This window comes from Camellia sinensis, chromosome 11 (genome assembly GCF_055761805.1).
Source record: "Camellia sinensis isolate YWXY chromosome 11, ASM5576180v1, whole genome shotgun sequence".
Classification (NCBI taxonomy): Eukaryota; Viridiplantae; Streptophyta; class Magnoliopsida; order Ericales; family Theaceae; genus Camellia; species Camellia sinensis.
Window position 1 is genome coordinate 112,333,710 of NC_138971.1, and position 20,229 is coordinate 112,353,938.

General features: G+C 39.8%; 1 protein-coding gene across 1 annotated transcript; it reads left to right on the forward strand.

The window, feature by feature from the left end:
* The first annotated feature begins 18,369 nt into the window (after positions 1-18,369).
* On the forward strand, positions 18,370-19,955 carry LOC145802561 (uncharacterized). Its single transcript, XM_082895289.1, has 3 exons — positions 18,370-18,554; positions 19,249-19,387; positions 19,641-19,955. Exons 1-3 carry the CDS (start codon positions 18,370-18,372, stop codon positions 19,953-19,955), a joined length of 639 nt encoding a protein of 212 aa, XP_082751415.1.
* Positions 19,956-20,229: the final 274 nt, after the last annotated feature.

Below are 20,229 nucleotides of genomic sequence, written 5' to 3' on the forward strand. Positions count from 1 at the left end.
TTATCACCCTAAACTAAATAAATGGTTTTGTCCACTCATAGGTAAACTGAAATCGAATGTTGATGGCTGCTCAATAGGTGATCTAGGACAAGCTGGGAATGGAGTGTTGTTGCGTAATGAAACTAGCTATCGATTAGGGGATTCTATGTAGAGCTTGGCCACTGCTTGAGCCCTGAAGCTGAATTGTGGGCTGTCTACACAGGCCTCACCATCCTCTTTAAGAAAGGCACCAAGGAAGTAGAAATTGAAACTGATTCTACATTAGCAATCAGCCAAATCCAAGATGGTCCATGCCTAAATTCACTATACATATAGTGATTCTAGTGTAGACCTGAACCAGTTGATGTTTTGGATCTGGGTTTCATTATCTTATATAGTTGTTCATGTTTTGTTTCCTCTTATTTCTCTTTGAGTTGGCTATTGGGATGTGCTGGTTGCGTTTGGAACATGTTGGTAACTTGTTTTTCAAATTGTTGTTGCCTAGAATTTTGGCTCTTCGCTTGAGCGACACTTCTTGCACTCGAGCAGTCCTTGTGTATTCTCTGTATTTTTGTAGGTCTGCAAAACTACTGGAAGTTGGCATTCTTCGCTCGAGCAAAGCTTTTTGTGCTCGACTGGTGGTCTTCTGTCTGTAAAACTTATGAGAGTTTGTATTCTTCGCTCAAGCAAAGCTTCTTGAGCTCAAGCAGTGCAACTTATTGTGTCTAGTCAGTCCAGCGACACATCTTGCGCTCGAGCGAGCTGTGTATATATCAGTTCGTAAAGTCACTTTTTCATCCCCCTCTTTCTCTCTGTAAACATTTCAAAATCTTATTTTCTTTCTCACACTCTCTCTAAAACTTATCTATTTCACTCAAATCCATCTAGATCCATCGATCTTTTCACCTGTGTACCTTTGTTAAAAATTGACAAGGGCTTCATTCTAATCGAAGCAAAGTTGGTTTTTGGCGTCTTTGAGTTTCCCACTCTCTCCCTCTCATGATCTAGCTTGAAGTAGGGATATCTCCACACTTCTTTACGATTTTTAACTTAGTTATTTGTATTTTGAAACAATATTGTGATTTGGGAAAATTTTTGAACAAATCTAAAGTTTTTGGTCAAAACTCAAAAGAGGGGTCTTTCTAATAGTTCATGGAAATGGTTGTTGAATTGGAAATAAGATTGAGTTGTGATAAAACCGTTGGTTTCATTATGTAGAATTGATTTTGGAAGAAAATGGAGTTTTGCCCTAATTATGTTAAATGTTGATTTTATACAAATTGTGGAATTGGTGTTGAGAATATGAAGTTGGATTGGTTTTGATGAGGATGGTGAAGTTGGATATGTATTATCACTCACACCTTGAAATTTGAAAAGTTTATCTTTATTGAAAATTATTTATCAGTTTAGAAATATTTATGTTGGGCAATCGGTGGAGGATAGCTATGATTGTTGTAGAAATTGCATGAGAATTAGGAGAATTGAAACTATTTTCTCATTCAATTGCGCTAAACATCATCTTACACTTTTACATGGGAAATGTTTATCGTTTTGAGAAAAGGGAGTGAATCTGGGAAGTATGCAATGACTCATTGAAATAAGTTGGCCTGAGTGTCCATGGTGAAATTTCTAAAGATCGCGCGTATACATGGGTGCCAATCCCGCAGACGAAATATCCGTAAAATGGCAATAGCAGTGCTTGTATAGCCTATCTTTACATGAGTGCCAATTTACGGTTTCCCGCGGACGAAATTTTCGTGAACGATTGTATTTATTTGAGATTCTCAGAGTGTGATTTACTACCCTGTTTTCTATTGAAAAGGAAATGAATTATGATATTAACATGGCATTGCATAGTTTTGGAAAGAGATATAAAATGTTTTGGCACAAGCATTGCATATGTATCCACTTTATAGCTTTGTTAAGATTCATATACCATGTTGGATTATTTCTATCAGGCTTTGGCTCACCGTATGTGGGAAAACATTTTAGGTGCTGATGATATGCCTCCGCCAAGGCAATAGCTTGGGAGGACTTAGAGCAAGAGCTTCAGTTTGTTGATTTTTTGTTATAACCAAGCACTATCTTGGAAAGTTGTAAGCCTTTAGGGAATTTATTATCTGTTTTATTTCCATCTATTATCTCTTGTTATAACATATTCTATAGATTCAGGGTTAGACTTGTGAATGTATATCTGCATATGTTACCCTTTTGTATAAATAATTGGGATTAATGAAAGATAACTATTTCATCGCATGTTATTCTGTAATTAATATTGTGGATGGTTTATTATAATTATTTTAGGGCATTACAACTTGGTGTCAGAGCGTACCAGGTTTGAATACTTTGGGTATGTAGGAAGTGGTTCTTACCACAATGGTTTTATCTCGCTTAATAGAGATGTTTGTATGTTTGTTATGTTATGTGATAACATGCTTATGTGATTATATGGTATGGGATTTAATTTCTAAGATATTGATTGGGTCTACGGGTTTCTAGAAGTCCTACTAAAGAGCACCTAATCACTGCTATTTTTAATTGGAACTCTGGCAATGCCGCAAGACAATCATTATCTGGGAAGGAAATTCGTATGTGTTTATGTAACTACATGCTTATGTGGAGTGAATTATTGTTGTCCATTGCCTTAGGACGTGAGTGAGTTAGCTTCGACACATTTGTAAATGTGCTAATCTCTTTTGTTACCTTCATTAGGATGTCAGGACGTGGACGTGGACGTGGACGTGGCAGGCATGGTACGCCTAGACGGCATAAAGTGCCGTTACCGGATGAAATCCCGGCACAAGAAGAAGGTGTTAGTTACGCCAATGTGGCCGAACCTGTGGGTCAGTGGCCACGGGTGCTTTAGCACGTGAAATGGATGGAGTTTTGAGGGAATCTATGGACATTCTTCGGGATGAGAATCAAGTCCAGGCCCAAGTTGCTGAAGCAAGGCCATTATTCTTGAAGAGGGAGTTCTTCTGGTCAAATATGGATGAGTTTTTGGATGATCCTAAGGAGCCATTGAAGGCAGATGAGTGGCTGGAATACATGGTGAAGATGTTTCAGATGCTTGGAATCGAAGACGATGGGCCGAGAGTGACCTTGGCATCTTTCCAGCTGAAGGGAGATGCAAACCAGTGGTAGAAGTATGCGCGTAGGCACATTGGGGTTGCTTGGAATACTTTTGTCAATGCCTTCGAGGACAAGTTTTTGCCTCCCACTACTAGGGAGAAGTTGAGGGATCAGTTTCTAAAGCTCAAGGAACTTAGTTTGCCAGTAGCCGAGTTTGAGGCAGCTTTCACTAGCCTCTCTTGATTTGCACCAGAATTCGTGGCAACTGAGAAATGCCGTTCTTTTGAGTTCTAGAAGAGATTGAGGACCAGGCTTCTTTTCAAAGTATCTGGGTCGATGATTAGGGACTACGAACGCCTTGTGGAAGCGACAACTCATCTGGAGACCGTGGTTCAGGCAGAGGAGGAGCAAATGAGGGGCTCCAGGAGGAGTCAAGAGGTTTAGGGAGGAGAGTAGGGACAGTAAAAGACAAAGGGGTTCTACCTCACAACTGTCTCAGGCTGCACAGTCTAGATCTACCTTTTCTGTGCCGAGTTTGGGTTTAGGGAGAGGTAATCGTGGAGGCGTCTCTTGTTTTAAGTGTGGCCAATTAGGTCACAAGTCTCCAACTTGCCTGTAGAGAGGAGGAGGGCAACAGTCTGCACCGTTTGTGGCTCGTTCTCAAAGCCAGAGTCTAGGGAGAGGGCAGCTGCCTACGTGTTATCAATGTGGGTAGACAGGGCATGTAAGGAGGTTTTCTCCTCAGTCATATGGCACACCTAGTGCATCTGGTTCGAGGTAGATATAGAGCTAGCAGCTTACACAATCAGCACAAGCCTCGGGGGCCAATCAGGGAGCCTCTTCGGCTCAGTCAGTGCATCAAATTTATGCTCCGAGGAGTGAGCAAGTGGAGCAAAGATCTATAGGGTGTGTGTATGCCATTACCATGCCAGACTTAGTGTTAGTGCCTTCAGTTGTGAGAGGTACTTTCCGGTTATGCAATTCTATTAGCAATGTGTTGATTTATACGAGTGCATCCCATTCTTTTATCTCTTCTGCATTTGCATTGGCATTGGAGTTAGAAGTAGCTCTGTTAGCATCTCTACTCAGGGCAGAGTCTCGTGTGGGTGGTGGAGTTGTTTTGGACCAGGAGTTTTGGGATTATGATATAAAGGTTGTCGGTCGCCGACTTCCTTTTTCATTTGTATTAATTGACATGTCGTGTTTTGATGCTATATTGAGTATGGATTGCTTGTCATCATATTAGGCTATCATAGATTGTTACCGTCAGAGAGTTATTGTATATACCTCGAGCGGTGATTGTTTTCATTTCGTGGGGGACAGAGTCAATAGAGCCTTATTGCCTGTGTGTGATCCGCGTGGTCAGGGTGAGCTTAGTCTCCTTGTTGCTACATTATTAGGTGTCGAGAGTGATATGGTCCAAGTTGAATTACTGAAGATAGTTTGTGAATACCTGGATGTCTTTCCTGAGGATCTCACTAGTTTACCACTTCACCGTGAGATTGAGCACAGCACCGATTTCTATGGCGACGTATAGATTTACACCTGCCAAATTGAATGAGTTGAAGATTCAACTCCAGGAATTGCTAGATGAGGGTTTTATCCGCCCTAGTACTTCACTTTGGGGAGCACTGGCTCTCTTTTCTAAGAAGAAAGACGACACATTGTGACTTTGTATAGATCATCGAAAATTGAATAGGGTAACTATTAAGAACAAGTACCCAATGCCTCGTATAGATGATTTATTTGATCAGTTGAGGGGGTCATGTCACTTTTCTAAGATAGACCTGAGATCGGGTTATCACCAATTGAGAGTAAAGGAAGAGGACATCCAGAACATGGCATTCCGTTCGCGGTATGACCATTACGAGTTCCTAGTGATGCCTTTTGGGTTAACCAATGGACCTGCCATACTTATGGATTTGATGAATCGGATCTTTTGTGAGTTCCTAGACCGTTTTGTAGTTGTCCTTGTTGATGACATTTTGATTTACTCACTCTCTGAGGAAAAACACGAGGAACACTTGTGAGTTGTGCTAGAGTTACTTAGAACCCACAAACTGTATGCTAAGTTCGGGAAATGTGAATTTTGGTTAAAAGAAGTTAAAGTACTAGGCTGTGTGGTATCCAGGAAAGAAATGACTGTAGACTCTTCTAAGATAAAAGCAGTATAAGATTGGGAGAAACCAAAGAACGCCTTTGAGATTTGTAGTTTCTTAGGGTTAGTCAGGTATTACTGTCGGTTTGTGAAGGATTTCTCTAGATTAGACTCACCATTGACTAAGCTTACGAGGAGGGGAGTTAAGTTTGTGTGGAGTGAGACTTATGAGAAATCTTTCCAAGAGCTCAAGGTTACACTTACTGCAGCTCCAGTGTTGATTATTCGGGAGAGGGGTTTGGGCTATTCAGTGTATTGTGATGCTTCACGGGAAGGTTTGGGTTGTGTCTTGATGTAAGAATGAAAGGTAGTAGCCTATGGCTCACTTCAGTTGAAAATACATGAGATGAACTATCCTACCCATGACTTAGAACTAGCAGCTGTGATCTTTGCTTTGAAAATTTGGAGACATTACCTTTATGGTGAGAAGTTCGAGGTTTTTTTGATCACAAGAGTCTGAAGTACCTACTTTAACAAAAAGATCTGAATTTGAGCCAAGGAAGTGGATGGAGTTTATGAAGGATTACGATTTTGAGTTACACTATCATCCGGGGAAAGCCAATGCAGTGGCTGATGCCTTGAGTAGAAAGTCCTTTAGCAGTGTAGCGTGTATTGTCAATTGGGAATGGGAGATATTGGGTGCTATTGGTGAGTTTGACTTATATCTTAGCGAGTCCATTGAGTTGGCAACTTTGTTTTCGGTAGTTGCACAATCTAGACTTCTAGACCAAGTTATAGAAGCACAGAAGGGTGATATTAAGGTAGAAACCCTCCGAGAGAAGATCTCTAGTAAGAAGGTAAAGAAGGGCTTGAACATTTATTCTGACTCGAGTGTTATATACCTTAACCTCCTTTTTGTGCTGAAATCTTGTTGAGAGGAAGTGCTCCAAGAGTTTCACCATTCATGCCTTGCGGTGCACTCGAGAGGCACAAAGATATATCACGACCTTAGCCACCAATTTTTGTGGAAGGGAATGAAGAAGGATGTAGCCGTGTTTGTGTTGAGGTGTCTTACTTGTCAGCAAGTGAAGGCCGAGCATCAGAGGCCAGTGGGTTTGTTACAACCCTTGCCTATAGCTGAGTGGAAATGGGAATTTATCACAATGGCTTTTGTTATGGGTCTTCCGAGGACTCATTGGACTAATGATGCTATACGGGTGGTAGTTGATCAGTTGACCAAGTCAGTGCACTTTGTACATATACGCACGAATGACTTAGTAGATTATCTAGCCAACCTTTACATTAGGGACATAGTTCGACTTCATGGGGTCCCTGTGACTATTATTTCGGATAGAGATCCTCATTTCACGGCTCGATTGTGGCAGAGCCTACAAAATGCCTTGGGCACTAGGTTGACTTTTAGTACCGCCTATCATCCTCAGACTGACGGGCAGTCAGAGCTTCCATTTAGATCATTGAGAATATGTTTTAGGGTTGTGTTCTTGACTTCAAGTGGTCGTTAGAGAGGCACTTGCCTTCAGTGGAGTTTGTCTATAACAATAGCTTATAGTCGAGTATTGGTATGGCACCATTTAAGGCCTTGTACGGCCGACCGTGCAAATCTCCTGTGTGTTGGGCCGAGGTGGGTGATGCACCTATGATAGGTCTAGAGTTAGTTTGGGAAACGACGGAGAAAGTTGCACTTATCCGTAAGAGGTTGGTTACAACTTAGAGTCGTCAGAAGAGTTATGTCGACCATAAGAGGAGACCGTTATCCTTTGAGGGGAGAGATCACGTCTTCTTAAAGATATCACCTAGACAGGATTTGATGAGGTTTGGGAAAAGCGGGAAGTTGTCTCCTAGGTTTATTAGGCCTTTTGAGATCCTAGAGCGGATTGGGGAGGTAGCTTATCGTTTTCCCTTACCGCCACAGCTTTGTGGGGTTCATGATGTGTTTCATATCTATATGCTCCAGAAGTATGAGCCGGATCCATCACACATATTGGATTGGACGGAGTTAGAGGTAGAAGAGGATGCCTCGTATAAGGAGAGACCAGTTAGAGTTTTAGACACTTGAGACCAAGTCTTGCGAGGCAAGATGATTCCTTTAGTAAAAGTGTTGTGGCGACACCACGGGGTTTAGGAGACCACTTAGAAGCTTGAGGTTGAAGTCCGTGAGAAGTATCCAAACCTATTTGTTGATGTTTGAACATGTGTTGAAAACTTTGTTGTGCTAATGTAATATAAACATTGTATATGTTTTGGAGATTTGAATTGTACATTCATTATTGGAACTCGTTTATCATGTTAATGAGAAAGGATGACCGGTGGATGGGTCATGGTGATGAATTTAAATTACTATCATTGTTGTAATTGGTTTAAACATAGTTTTAATGTTTGGTTTAAAATTTCGGGGACGAAATTCCTTAAGGGGGAAAGGTTATATCGATTCTGGTTTTGACCCAAACTAGTTGATGTTTTGGATCCGGGTTTCATTATTTTATACAGTTGTTCATGTCTTGTTTCCTATTATTTCTCTTCGAGTTGGCTATTGGGATGTGTTAGTTGCATTTGGAACAAGTTGGTAGCTTGTTTTTCAAACTATTGTTGCCCAGAATTTTGCCTCTTCGCTCGAGCGGTCCTTATATATTCTCAGTAATTTTGCAGACCTACAAAACTACTAGAAATTGGCATTCTTCGCTTAAGCGAAGCTTCTTACGCTCGGGTAGTGGTCTTCTGTTTGTAAAATTTATGGGAGTTTGTATTCTTCACTCGAGCGAAGCTTCTTGAGCTCTAGCGGTGCAACTTATTATGTCTGGTCGCTCGAGCGAGCTGTGCATATATCAGTTCGTAAAGTCACTTTTCTGAGTCACTTTTTTGTCCCTCTCTCTATAAACATTTCAAAACCCTATTTTCTCTCACTCTCTCTCTCTAAAACTCATCTATTTCACTCAAACCCGTCTAGATTCGTCAATCTTTTCACCCGTGTACCTTTGTTAAAAATCAACAAGGGTTTGTTCTAATCAAAGCAAAGTTAGTTTCCATCGTCTTTGAGTTTTCCCCTCTCTCTCTCTCTCTCTCTCTCTTTCTCTCTCTCTCTCTCTCTCTCTCTCTCTCTCTCTCTCGTGTTCTAGCTTGAGGTAGGGATATCTCCACACTTATGATTTTTAACTTAGCTATTTGTATTTTGAAACAATATTGTGATTTGGAAATTTTTTTGAACAAATCTAGGGTTTTTGGTCAAAACTCAAAAGAGGGGTCTTTCTAATAGTTCATGGAAATGGTTGTGAGATTGAAAATGAGATTGAGTTGTGGTAAAATCGTTGGTTTCGTTATGTAGAATTGATTTTGGAAGAAAATAGGGTTTTGCCGTGATTATGTTAAATTTTGATTTTATATAAATTGTGGAATTGGTGTTGGGAATATGAAATTGGATTGGTTTTGATGAGGATGGTGGAGTTGGATATGCATTATCACTCACACCTTGAAATTTGAAAAGTTTATCTTTATAGAAAATTATTTATCTACGTAGAAATATTTGTTTTGGGCTATCGGTGGAGGATAGCTATGATTGTTGTAGAAATTTCATGAGAATTAGGAAAATTGAAGGCCTCGTTTGGGAACAGGTTTTTTTAGTAACTTTTTGACTTTTTGGCTAAAATGTGATATAAAAAAAACTAGTATGTTTGGGATGACTTTTTGGCTTTTTACGAAAAGATGTGCAAAAAGTAGAGAGAAAATATAATCTTTGACTTTTTGGTATGAGTTGTTGGATTTTTGGCTTTTTTAGTGACTTTTTTGGCCTTTTGGCTAAAAAAGCCATTTGCCAAACGAGGTTGCATTGAACATCATCTTATACTTTTACATGGGAAATGTTTTTTATTTTGAAAAAAAAAAGGGTGAATCTGGGAAGTATGCAGTGATTCGTTAAAATAAGTTGACCTAAGTGTCCATGGCGAAAGTCGTAAAATCTGCGCGTATACATGAGTGTCAATCCCGCGGACAAAATATCTGTAAAATGGCAATAGTAGTGCTTGTATAGCCTATGTTTTCATGGGTGCCGGTTCATGGTTTCCCGCGGACAAAATTTTCGTGAAAGGTTGTATTTGTTTGAGAGTCCCAGAGTGTGATTCACTGCCCTGTTTTCTATTGAAAAGGAAATGGATTCTAATATTAACATGGCATTGCATAGTTTTGGAAAGAGATATAAAATGTTTTGGCACAAGCATTGCATATGCATCCATCTTATAATTTTGTCAAGATTCATATACCGTGTTGAATTATTTCTACCAGGCTTTGGCTCCCTGTAGACCGCCCGAACTCTGCTCTGCGCGCAAGGGCGCGAATTGTAGTTCTAGCTACTACAATTCGGACTCCTGTCACGGTTCTGAATCTAATCTCACAAAGTGCAATGTAAGACTGATAAAACACCAAAGAGTCCAAATCCGGCAAATCGTTTTGGAAAATCGATTTTAATCAAGAAGTGCCAAACATGGACTGCTTTGCCAAATTTCAGAGTCGCCACCTAAATATTTTATTTTGGAAAATTTAAGAAACCCTAACTCGTGCCTAAGGTTACATGTCCGTCATCACCAAAGTTGCCTCGGCTTGGGAACTTGGGTACGAGAGAGAAAGGTTCTGAAATGAGCACCCCCGCTCGCCCAATCAAAGGATTGGCCTCTACTAACATGATATGTTGTTTTTGAAACACATGTGTTCTTATTCTGGTTTATTAGCTAACCTTACTATGTGATGTGCAAAACACACGAGTATAGACTAAATCGCTCGATTTCGAACAAAACATCTCATGTTTGTTTTTCGAAAATGGTTTGAAGTTGCTACTCGCAAGTAGGCTAAAACGCGGATTTGTCACCCTCAAGTGGGCTTTAAAACATGATTTTTCCACTCCGCCAAGTGGGCTTAAAACGCACATTTTGATGAATTCTTCCACTTCAAGCAATGAAGCATTCATCCACAGGCATTCATGCAATTAAACACTTAAGCAGTTAGCCTCATGGCAAGCATGCTATCATGGCAGTCACTTACACACATGCAAGGATGCTAAAGCATAAACACTCACAGTGTACTCCGAGCCAAAACAGAAGCTATGTTAGAAATCAATGCATGATCCTAGCTATGTTTGAAATGCCTAATGCAACATATGCAAAATGCAACTAAGTAGGCTCGACTATCTAAGATGGAATATGAATGCAACAATTGATATATGTATTCAAATAGGTATTGAAATACAATGCAGTTTGAATGATGTGTCAAGCCCGGTGCATCCAAGACAAAATGAATGATGCACGCATGCAAACATAAGTATGCTAATTGAAACATGCTCTAAAACTAACCATGAAAAGATGATAAGTAAAAGGGAGAAAGACGTGGGGTTGGAAGACACGCATCACACACACGCACACTTATTACAACATTTGCCCTCTCGATGGAGGGTCCGAATAATAAGCTAACTAGCTATGCTAATTAAACTAATTATTACACAACACTAATTGAATAATTAGCTACAACTAATTATTACATCACTTTAACTAATTAATCAAATTAATTAAGTTACAAAACCAACTAAGTAAGAAAAAGAAGCTAAATTAGGCTGCCACAGCTCTGCCTCAGAATAATGAATGATGCATGCTCGGTCGGCTTCACTCGGAAATCCATTACCATGCCCCCAACTGCCTCTATTTGCATTTGGTTTGATCTCTGAAAATTGCACAATCTCCATAATACTTTTTCTCCAACACAGGGACCTCCTGGTGGGCTGCCGACCAGAAAAGGTGGCTGTAGACCACCTGTAGACCAAAAAAACTAGTTATAGACCAGAAAAAGTGGTCGGTCGACCACCTTTACTGGTCTGCCGACCAGAAAATCTGCCAAGCTCCAGTTTTGCTGCAACAGAGAACAAGAAGGGGCATAACAGTGTATTTGCAAGATATGTGTGGACAACCACCCTCCCCATCATTCCTCAAGCTCAAGGGAGTGCGGTACTCGACTCTCGGGCCACCAACCATGCATCGCAATGGACGATGGCCGAGAAGCCAAGTTTGCACAATTCAATGTCAATGAATGCACAAATAACACATAAGGGCCTTCACCTCCATCATGCTTGATCAAGAGGGTTGGCGACCGAGAAATGAGGCGCGTTTCATCACTTCAAGTATGAAACGCCCCTCATTTCTCGTGTTTGGATTAACGCCCGATCCAAACACAATGCAATGCAACAACATTCCAGACACAATGCAATGCAACAATATGCAAACAGCATGAGCATGGCAAGTTAGAGTCCTCAAGCATTGAAACTAGTGAAGGACACGACACAAGGGCTATGCAATGCAATGCTCAAACAACCAAACCAGCCCAAGACAGAGCTCATGCATGCCCAAAATAGTGGCCAAAACACTCTGAGATGGTAGCATGAAAGACAAGATGATGATGCTCATGCAATGGCTCATCAACAAGGCATAAAAGCATAACTCCCAAACATAATGAAGAGTGATAAACATGGGAGTAAAATGAAGACATACACTCTGAAATTACATTCCAAATGATGCCAAATCATGCACATGTCACAAATGAGGCATGCTAGGAGACTCGAAGCTTAAGGCCAGCATAGGCACTTGCACCATAGCCATATCAAGCAAGCCCCAAAGGGCTAAGATGATAACTCAAAACAACCCCAAGGCAGGTCAAAACAATGCCAAAACATGCATGGAATAGAGCTAACACATGCTAGAATGGAAGGCATAAAGCATGATGCATGCAAGGCCAATAAGCATGATCACACTACAAGTGTAAGAAGCAAATGTGGGATGCTCTAACCCAACAAAAATAGAGTTGTATCATGGCAAAATAAGACCAAAAACACACTGAAATGATAGCCCAAAAGGCTTAGGCAAGCATGCATGCCAATTGGCTCATGATTGAGGCACAAAGCATAACCTTCCAAAAGCATTGAAAGAGTGAAGCATGGGAGAGTATGACCACATTTCATGCACTGAAATCATATATCAAATGATGCTAAATCATGCAAATAGCCCAAGCAATGCATGCTAGTGGACTCAAAACACGAAGCTAGTGAGCAATATTGCATTATGGCTATACAAAGCAAGGCATGCATGACCAAAAATACTTAAAATAGAGCTTAAGCATGGTAAAATATGAGTAAAAACTTGTTGGAGTGGAGCCAAAAACATGTTAAAATGATGGTCCAAAGCATGATACATGTTAAGGCTATAGGGAGGATTGCACTACAAGGGTATGAAGCATGCAAGAAGCAATCAAACTGACCCAAAACAGAGCTAAGGCATGCTAAAATAACACCAAAAACATGCTGAGATAGGACCAAAATAGGCTAGCATGATGGATCAAAGCATTGAGTACACAAGGCCAAATGGCAAGATTACACTCCAAGTGTAAAAAGCATCCATGAGGAAACCAAACCAAGCCAAAATAGAGCTATGCCATGCTGAAATAAGGCCAAAAATAGGATGAGAACAAACCAACACTTACTAGAAAAAACAAGCTCAAACATGAGGCCATCAACACAAGCAACCAAGACACAAGGGGAAGGGATGACCCCCTCCCATTTGGGGCCTCAAAACACACTTTCCACCACTAAAATTCCTTTGGAATTCAGTGGTTAAAAGGCCAAGAGAAGGTGATCTCGAAGGCCTAAAGAGATGGCACAAAACAAAGCAAAATAAGGCACAAAAGGGGGTAGACCACCCCCAACACCAAAGAGGCCTCAAACAAACACTTTAAGCACTGGAAAATAGAACTTTTTACAGTTGAAAGTTAAGCCAAAAGAAGCATGCAAAGATGGCTAAATAAGCAACTACAACAAAGCTTTAAAGAGGATAAAGACTCACCCTTGAAGAGCAACTTTAGAACAGCAACTTCAAAGGCAAAAACCAAGCCAAAACCCCTCAAATGCAACCTCCAAGAACCCCAGCTCAAGAATGAAGGTGTTTCACTAGGTGTTTGTGTGCAAAAGTGTGAAGAAATAGCACTTTTGAGCACAAAATGGAACAAATATATATATATATATATATAGAGAGAGAGAGAGAGAGGGAGAAATCAAGATAGAGATAGATATGTATAGCCCTAAGCAATTTTTCTGAACCCTGAGCAAGAGGGAGGAGGCTCCCTTATATAGAATTTCAAGTCTCAAGCTTGTTTGACAAGCTAGAAGCTTGAAGCAATCCCTTCATACACGTGTATGGAGGATGCCTTCTGTACCCAACAGCTGGCACATCTGGCAAGAAAAATATCTGCAGAAAATGCAGAAAGGCCGCTGACCAGTTAAAGTGGTCGGCTGACCACTCCCCCTAGTCGACCGACTAGAAAAAGTGGTCTACAGGGAAGAGAAGTGATCGGCAAGGGAGAGAGAGGGTCTGCACAGAGAGTAGAAGGTGGTGGTAGGTTGCCGACCACCTTAGGTGGTCCACAGACCACCCACCCTAGTTGGCCGACCACAAAAAAGTGGCTGGCAGGGAAGAAAAATGGTCTACAGGGGGGAAAACTAGTCTACAGGAGGGAAAACTGGTCTACACCCCTGTTCTACCCTACAGGCAAAGGGTAACAAGGTTTGGTTCAAAAACAAACCAAAACGAAGAAAGAGAAGAGCCCGCAAGGCAAGGCACTCAGTCGGAAGCCCCGAAAACTAGTCTGCGGGCCACTACAAGTGGCCTACAAGAGGGAAAGGTAGCCTACGGCTACAAAAAGTGACCTACAAGCCTCTGTCTCCCTCTAGGCAAAGGTAGCAAGGCATGGTCCAAAAACCAGGCCAAAAGGAGAAAGTTAAGAGGTCCCGAGACAAGGCGCTCAGCCAAAGGCTCCGGAAACTCGAAACGAGCACAAACATGCACAATCATCGAGCGCTCAATCGATGATGTCTGAGTGTTAAGGTCGGTCAAAAATGAGGTGTCTACACTCCCCTATATGGGAAAACATTTCAGGTGCTAATGATATGCTCCGGCAAGGCAATAACTTGGGAAGACTTGGAGCAAGAGTTTCATTTTGTTGATTTTCGTATATGTTTTGTACAGGCCAAGGGCCTTTAACTGTATTGGACTTAAATTCCACTTTTGTTGTAACCAAGCATCGTCTTGTAATGTTGTAAACCTTTAGGGCATTTATTATCTATTTTATTTCCATATCTTATCTTTTGTTGTAACATATACTACAGATTCAGGGTTAGACTTACCCTTTTGTACAAGTAATTGAGATTAATAGAAGATACCTATTTCATCGCATGTTATTATGTAATTAATATTGTAAATGAGTCATTGCAATTATTTCGGGATGTTGTAATACAAAGCTCTCATAGACAAATTCCTCATGAAAAGGTGCAACTGTTCACTGCACCACACACCAAGAGAGGCAACAAATGTGCAGACAAGCTTGCTAATTTAGGCGTTGCACAAGATGAGCATGTTGTGCTGCTTGAAGACCCACCTGAGGAACTTAAGGCCTTGGTCATAGATAACTTAGCTGGAGCTAGTGAGATAAGGAACTAGCCCTCTTGTTTATGTGTTGTATTTGACTTATTCTCAAACTTATGTTTCTCTAAATTTCCGTTGAATCAAAAGAAAAAAAAAGAAAAAAAAGAAGTTTTAGAATATTTTTGTGAACTGAACTTTCCTGCAATTCATGATCTAGGCTTAAAGGTGTTATCTAGGCTGGTGAAATCATTACAAATTTTGTTTTAATGATTTGTACTGTATTTTGTAGGGTCTTTTATGTATATATTAACAATAAAAAAAGTCTATCCAATAAGCATAACCAATTCAATTTATCGCGTATGTCACTAAAAAATAGATGATTTTTTTTTTTTAAATACACTTATAGTCTCTTTTTTTTTCTTTTGTTTTTTTTGGCACAAATGCAATAAATTCAATAGACTTTACTATCGAATTTACTTAATTTTTTTTATGCATGATATATACAAAATTTATAAAAGAATAAACAATTTAAATCATTAAAAATAGAAATTTTGATTGCCCACGGATCTGGACTGAATAATGGAGTGAGGAAGCCTATCCTATTTTTTTATTGGGGCAATTACTTGACAATAGGGTAGAGAAAAAAAATTACAAAAATATGGGGGATACAAGTGAATTTGTGGTGGAGTTAGGGGTGATTGTACATCAGGTTGGATCAGGTGGCATTCCATCCGTCATCCATCCAAAATTAGGCGGATTGAAAAAAAAATCAATCCGCATCTGTTCATCGGTTTAGCGGATGCAAATTGAGCAGTCCGTGTGGGTTAGTGGATGGATAGGATTGGTTTGGCGGGTTGGACTTTACAAATTTTGGGCATTTTTTTGAATTATAATTCATAACTTTTACAATCTCCAATAACTAGTAACCTTAAAAAATTGTGTATTATTTGTTTATAATAGGTCATGACACCACACATGTATATTTTTAAGGTATTGTTTTCCATTTTCACAAAAATATATATTCTATTATTTCTACTCTACGTTGTTACTTGTTAACAGTTTCTTTTTTTTTCATTTTTTAAACTTCATCTACTGATGGATCAGGTTCATGTGGGTACGGGATGGTTGATTCGCCATCCAAATCGTATCCGTAAATTTTGAAATATTTCATCTGCATCCATCTGCCGAAAGACACGCATCCCCTCAAAATCAAACGAGTTGGGTCGGCATGGTCGGGTTAGACGGGCTAGACGGATCCATGATTACCCCTAGGTGGAGTGCAAATGAAAAGATGTGGATGCCAGTCTCACTTGTACCCCTCTATAGTTGTTTATTTTTTTCACTCTCCAACAGTTAAGTAATTCTCCTGTTTTTATTCACTACTATAATAATGCTCAAAGATCACACTAGAGGAATTAAAAAAATCACACTTCTATTAGAAGTGTGATTAAAAAAGTTAAAATAATATTTTAATCACAATTAATTTTATGAATGAGATAATATTTATTTTTAACACATTTTTAAATAAGTGTGATTATATAAAATATATATCATTCTTAAGTGTGATGGAGCAATGGAGAGGCAATGGAGGTTGGATTTCGGTAGTGAGGCATCAGAAAGGAGGTAGAGCAAAACGTAGTGAAGCAAGCCATGGACTCTTTACAGTTTTCGTGGACAACTTGCCTCAAACAATGGATGTTCGATCCCTATTCAAATTTTTCACAAAGTTTGGTATTGTAAAGGATGCCTTTATACCTTTCAAAAGAAGGGTAGTAACAAACTCAAGATTTAGGTTTGTGAGATTTGATTACTCTGTAGCAGCAGATATTGCCATCAAAAAAGCAAATGGTCTGTTAGTGGATGACAGGGTGCTAGAAGTCAAAAATGTTACTTGTGGAAGGGGTTCACGGGTGGAGCAGAGTAAAAGGAGACCAATACCCACCAGAAGATTCTTCGACACTAGCAACATCAGGGTTCAAGCTTCATGTGCAGGCCAAAAATCCTTTGCTGAGGTACTAAAAGGAAACACACCTACTGGAGCTGGAAATGTAAGCACGACCATAAAAGTTGATGAAGTTGGTCATGGATGGCTTTATGAGAGTGCAATAATCAGACATAAGACTTAATATTCCACACATGACATTGGGAAAGTTTTGAAGGAGAAAGGGCTGGAACAGGTGCTGGTCAGAAAAGGGGGTAGGCGTGATATAGTCTTAACTTTCAACTCTCAAGAGGAGCTGAAATCTAACATCTGCAATATCAAAGAATAGTTCAAGAAATATAGCTAGTCGATGGGAAAATGGAAGCTAGGTTTCCACTATGAACAAGAGAGATGTTTGTGGTTGAGGTGTTATGGTATACCATTAAATTTCTAGAATAGAAACACATTCAACAACATTGGAAACATCTGGGGTACGGTCCGCAACTTGAACGGTGATATTACTTAACAAAAGTCTTTCTCATATGCCAAAATCAAATTGGTTACACCATATATGGAGCTTATTAACAAAACTATATTCTTAGAGTGCATGGGTCAAGTCTATCTCATCCTTGTGTATGAAGACCATATAGCAGACATCAACACCTTGAAGCATAATGGTATGGAAGATTGTAGCTCAAATGAAATCTACTGTAATAAAGAGGAAGAAAATTTCTCAGAAAAGAGTTGCAGGGAGAAGAAAGAAGATGATGAGGTGGCAGCAGAGTGTGGCAAGCTTGTTGCTGAGCTGGCATGTACTAATACGGTAGCACTGAGGAAGGAGCCTACTGCTTGTCACAGTAGAGCGACGGCAAGCACAACAGTTAAGGAGACAAAGTGGGATGGAGGCTGCAGCCAAGAGGAAGGAGCGTGTGTAACGGTAATGATGCTAGAGGGGACAGTGCACAGACCAAAAAGTAATGATGGCAATCAGAGGTGTGTTGAACAAGTTTTTACACCTGGTTTCATCAATAGATTAAATGGATCTAAAGAGTGTATCCAACACGGCATTAACCTTAAGGTGGATTTGACCTAATCAATCTGTAACAACTTAGTTATTAGTCCTTTCTTCAGGCCCACAGACTCTTGTGATTTTAGGCCTGGTAACAATGAGATTTTGGCCCCATGTCACTTGCATAAGGACTCTCCTGGGCCAATACTAAAAGATGGCCCAAATGGGAAGGGCATCTTAGCCTTAATCATTTTGGCCAAATTAAGCCACCTACTAATAGCTCAAATCCTCTGCGGAAGGTGAAGAATGGGGGGGAAAAAAGGCCCAGTTCGAATGGTTCTCCAGTTTTTCTAGACTCTATGGCCATAAAGCTGTTCACAAACCCATCTCCAAATCTGTCATATATAGACCAGCAGCCGCTGCAATTGCACCATCAAATCTATCTGAGGCTGAAACAAGCCAGAAAAAGTACCTCCTCCAAGAAGCCACAACCACTATCCAATTCAGGAAAACTCTTGGTCTCAACTATAATGGGCAAGAAGATGTTGCATTAAACTAGATTATTGAACTAGAGCTCAAAGACAAAGAGCAAATTAACAAGGATGGGAAGGCAAAACAGTAAGTTGTTGTGGGAGGAAGATTCTAAGTGTTTCATTTGTATCAACATGAAGCTCTTATCTTGGAATGTTAGGGGGTTAGGAAAGTCTGAGAATAAAGATAGAATCAAGAAGGGCTATTAAAGGATAGACTTATTCATATTGTTTTTTTTCAAGAAACCAAGAAAGCTGTGGAATCATATAATGTTGTTAGAGGGCTTTGGGGGCGTAAGAACATGGAGTATATGTCTGTGGATCCAAAAGGAACTACTGGTGGACTCCTATGCATTTGGGATCCAGATGTTTTTCAACTTGCTGGTTGCTTCTGCACTAGGAGGTACATTTTGCTCTCAGGTCTACTGTATAACACCTTTAATTGTGTATTGGTCAATGTATATGCTCTCGATGATGCTAGCAACAGGTTCAGACTGTGGGGAAATCTATCCAAACTAAAGGCTTAATTCCCCAAGCCTTGGTGCTTGGGTGGTGACTTTAATGAAATCAGGCATATGGGTGAGAGGGTGGTCTGTTCCAGAAAGGACAAGGGAATGAAAGAATTTAATGAGTTTATTGGATCATGTGAACTCAATGATTTACCTCTTTTGGGAAGAAAATATACTTGGTGTAATACCTAGGAAATAGAGAAGTAAAGCATAATTGATAGTGTTGCTTAGTCCTGAATGGTTTATCAACTTCAAATTGAAGCTTTGGGGGCTGCCCAGATCAGTTTTAGACCACTGCCCATTGTTGATGATAGAAGATGAAAGAGATTGAAGCCCCAGGCCTTTCAGGTGCATCAATGTTTGGACCTTGCACCTTACTTTCTCTAAGCTCTTTGCTAATTCCTAGAATAACAACACTGTTGCTGGTTGGGCTGGGTACATACTTTTACAAAAACTGAAGCTTCTAAAGTTAAAGCTAAAAAAGTGAAATATTGAGGTGTTTGGTAATATCAACACAAAGCTCAAGGATGCAGAAAAAGAGCTGTATACAATTGACATCATTGCTGAGGCTAGAGCATTGCTTGACTCAAAAAAAGAAAAAAGAAGAGTGATCAGATGTGAAGTGTGGAAGCTTTATAGAATGATGGAATGGTTATGGTTACAAAAATCCAGATTAAATTGGACATTGAATGGAGATAAAAACACAAGGTTTTTCTATGTCTTTGCTAGCACTAGACAAAGTAGAAACCTTATCAACTCTATTTCAGCTAATGGGGTATCTTATGAGGAACCTAGCAGGATTAAACAGGAGGTGTTACTTCACTTCAAGGGTCATTTCGCTGAATCTTGGGCAAAAAGGCCTTTTTTTTTTTTTTTTTTTTTTTTTTGGAGGGGGGAAGGAGTTCAAATCAATTGAGCCAAGTTTTATTTTTTAGCATCTTGTACCAAATTTCAAGGAAAGTGAGGTTATAATAGTTATCAAGGACTACAATAACAGCAAAGCACCAGGCCTTGATCGGTTTAACCTGTTGTGTTATCAACATTTTTGGAAGATCATGAAGTAGGTTATCCTGCAATTCTTTAAAGATTTTCACACCCACAGCAAGCTCACTTATGGCATTAATAGTTCTTTCATTACTCCCATCCCCAAGTTAGAGAATCCTAATGGCCTAACTAACTATAGACCCATCAGTCTTATAGGCTCACTGTACAAAATTTTGGCTAAAGTTCTAACATGTAGATTGAAGCTAATGCTGCCCTCAATTATTGGTGAAACTCGGACTACTTTTCTAGGAGGAAGAAATATCTTAGATGGAGTATTCATTGCTAATGAAGTGGTCGATGGCTGGAAGAAGACCAAGAAATCAAGGCTGATTTAAAGTTGGGTTTTGAGAAAGCATTTGATTCTGTAAATTGGGAATTTTGGGGTGTGTTTGGTTTGGTTTTGGGAGATAAATTTTCAAAAAAAAAAATCTTAGGGAAAGAGTTTATAAATTTTTTTGGTTTGTTTGGTTATATATTTTGGAAATAGTTTTGGAGTGTGGGAGTTTGGGATGATTCGATATTTTGTTGTAATTAAGTGGAAGTGTGTGAGAGAAAAAGTGACTGAGAAGGAGAGATGAGAGAGAAAAAATGATTGATTGATGTGTAGGA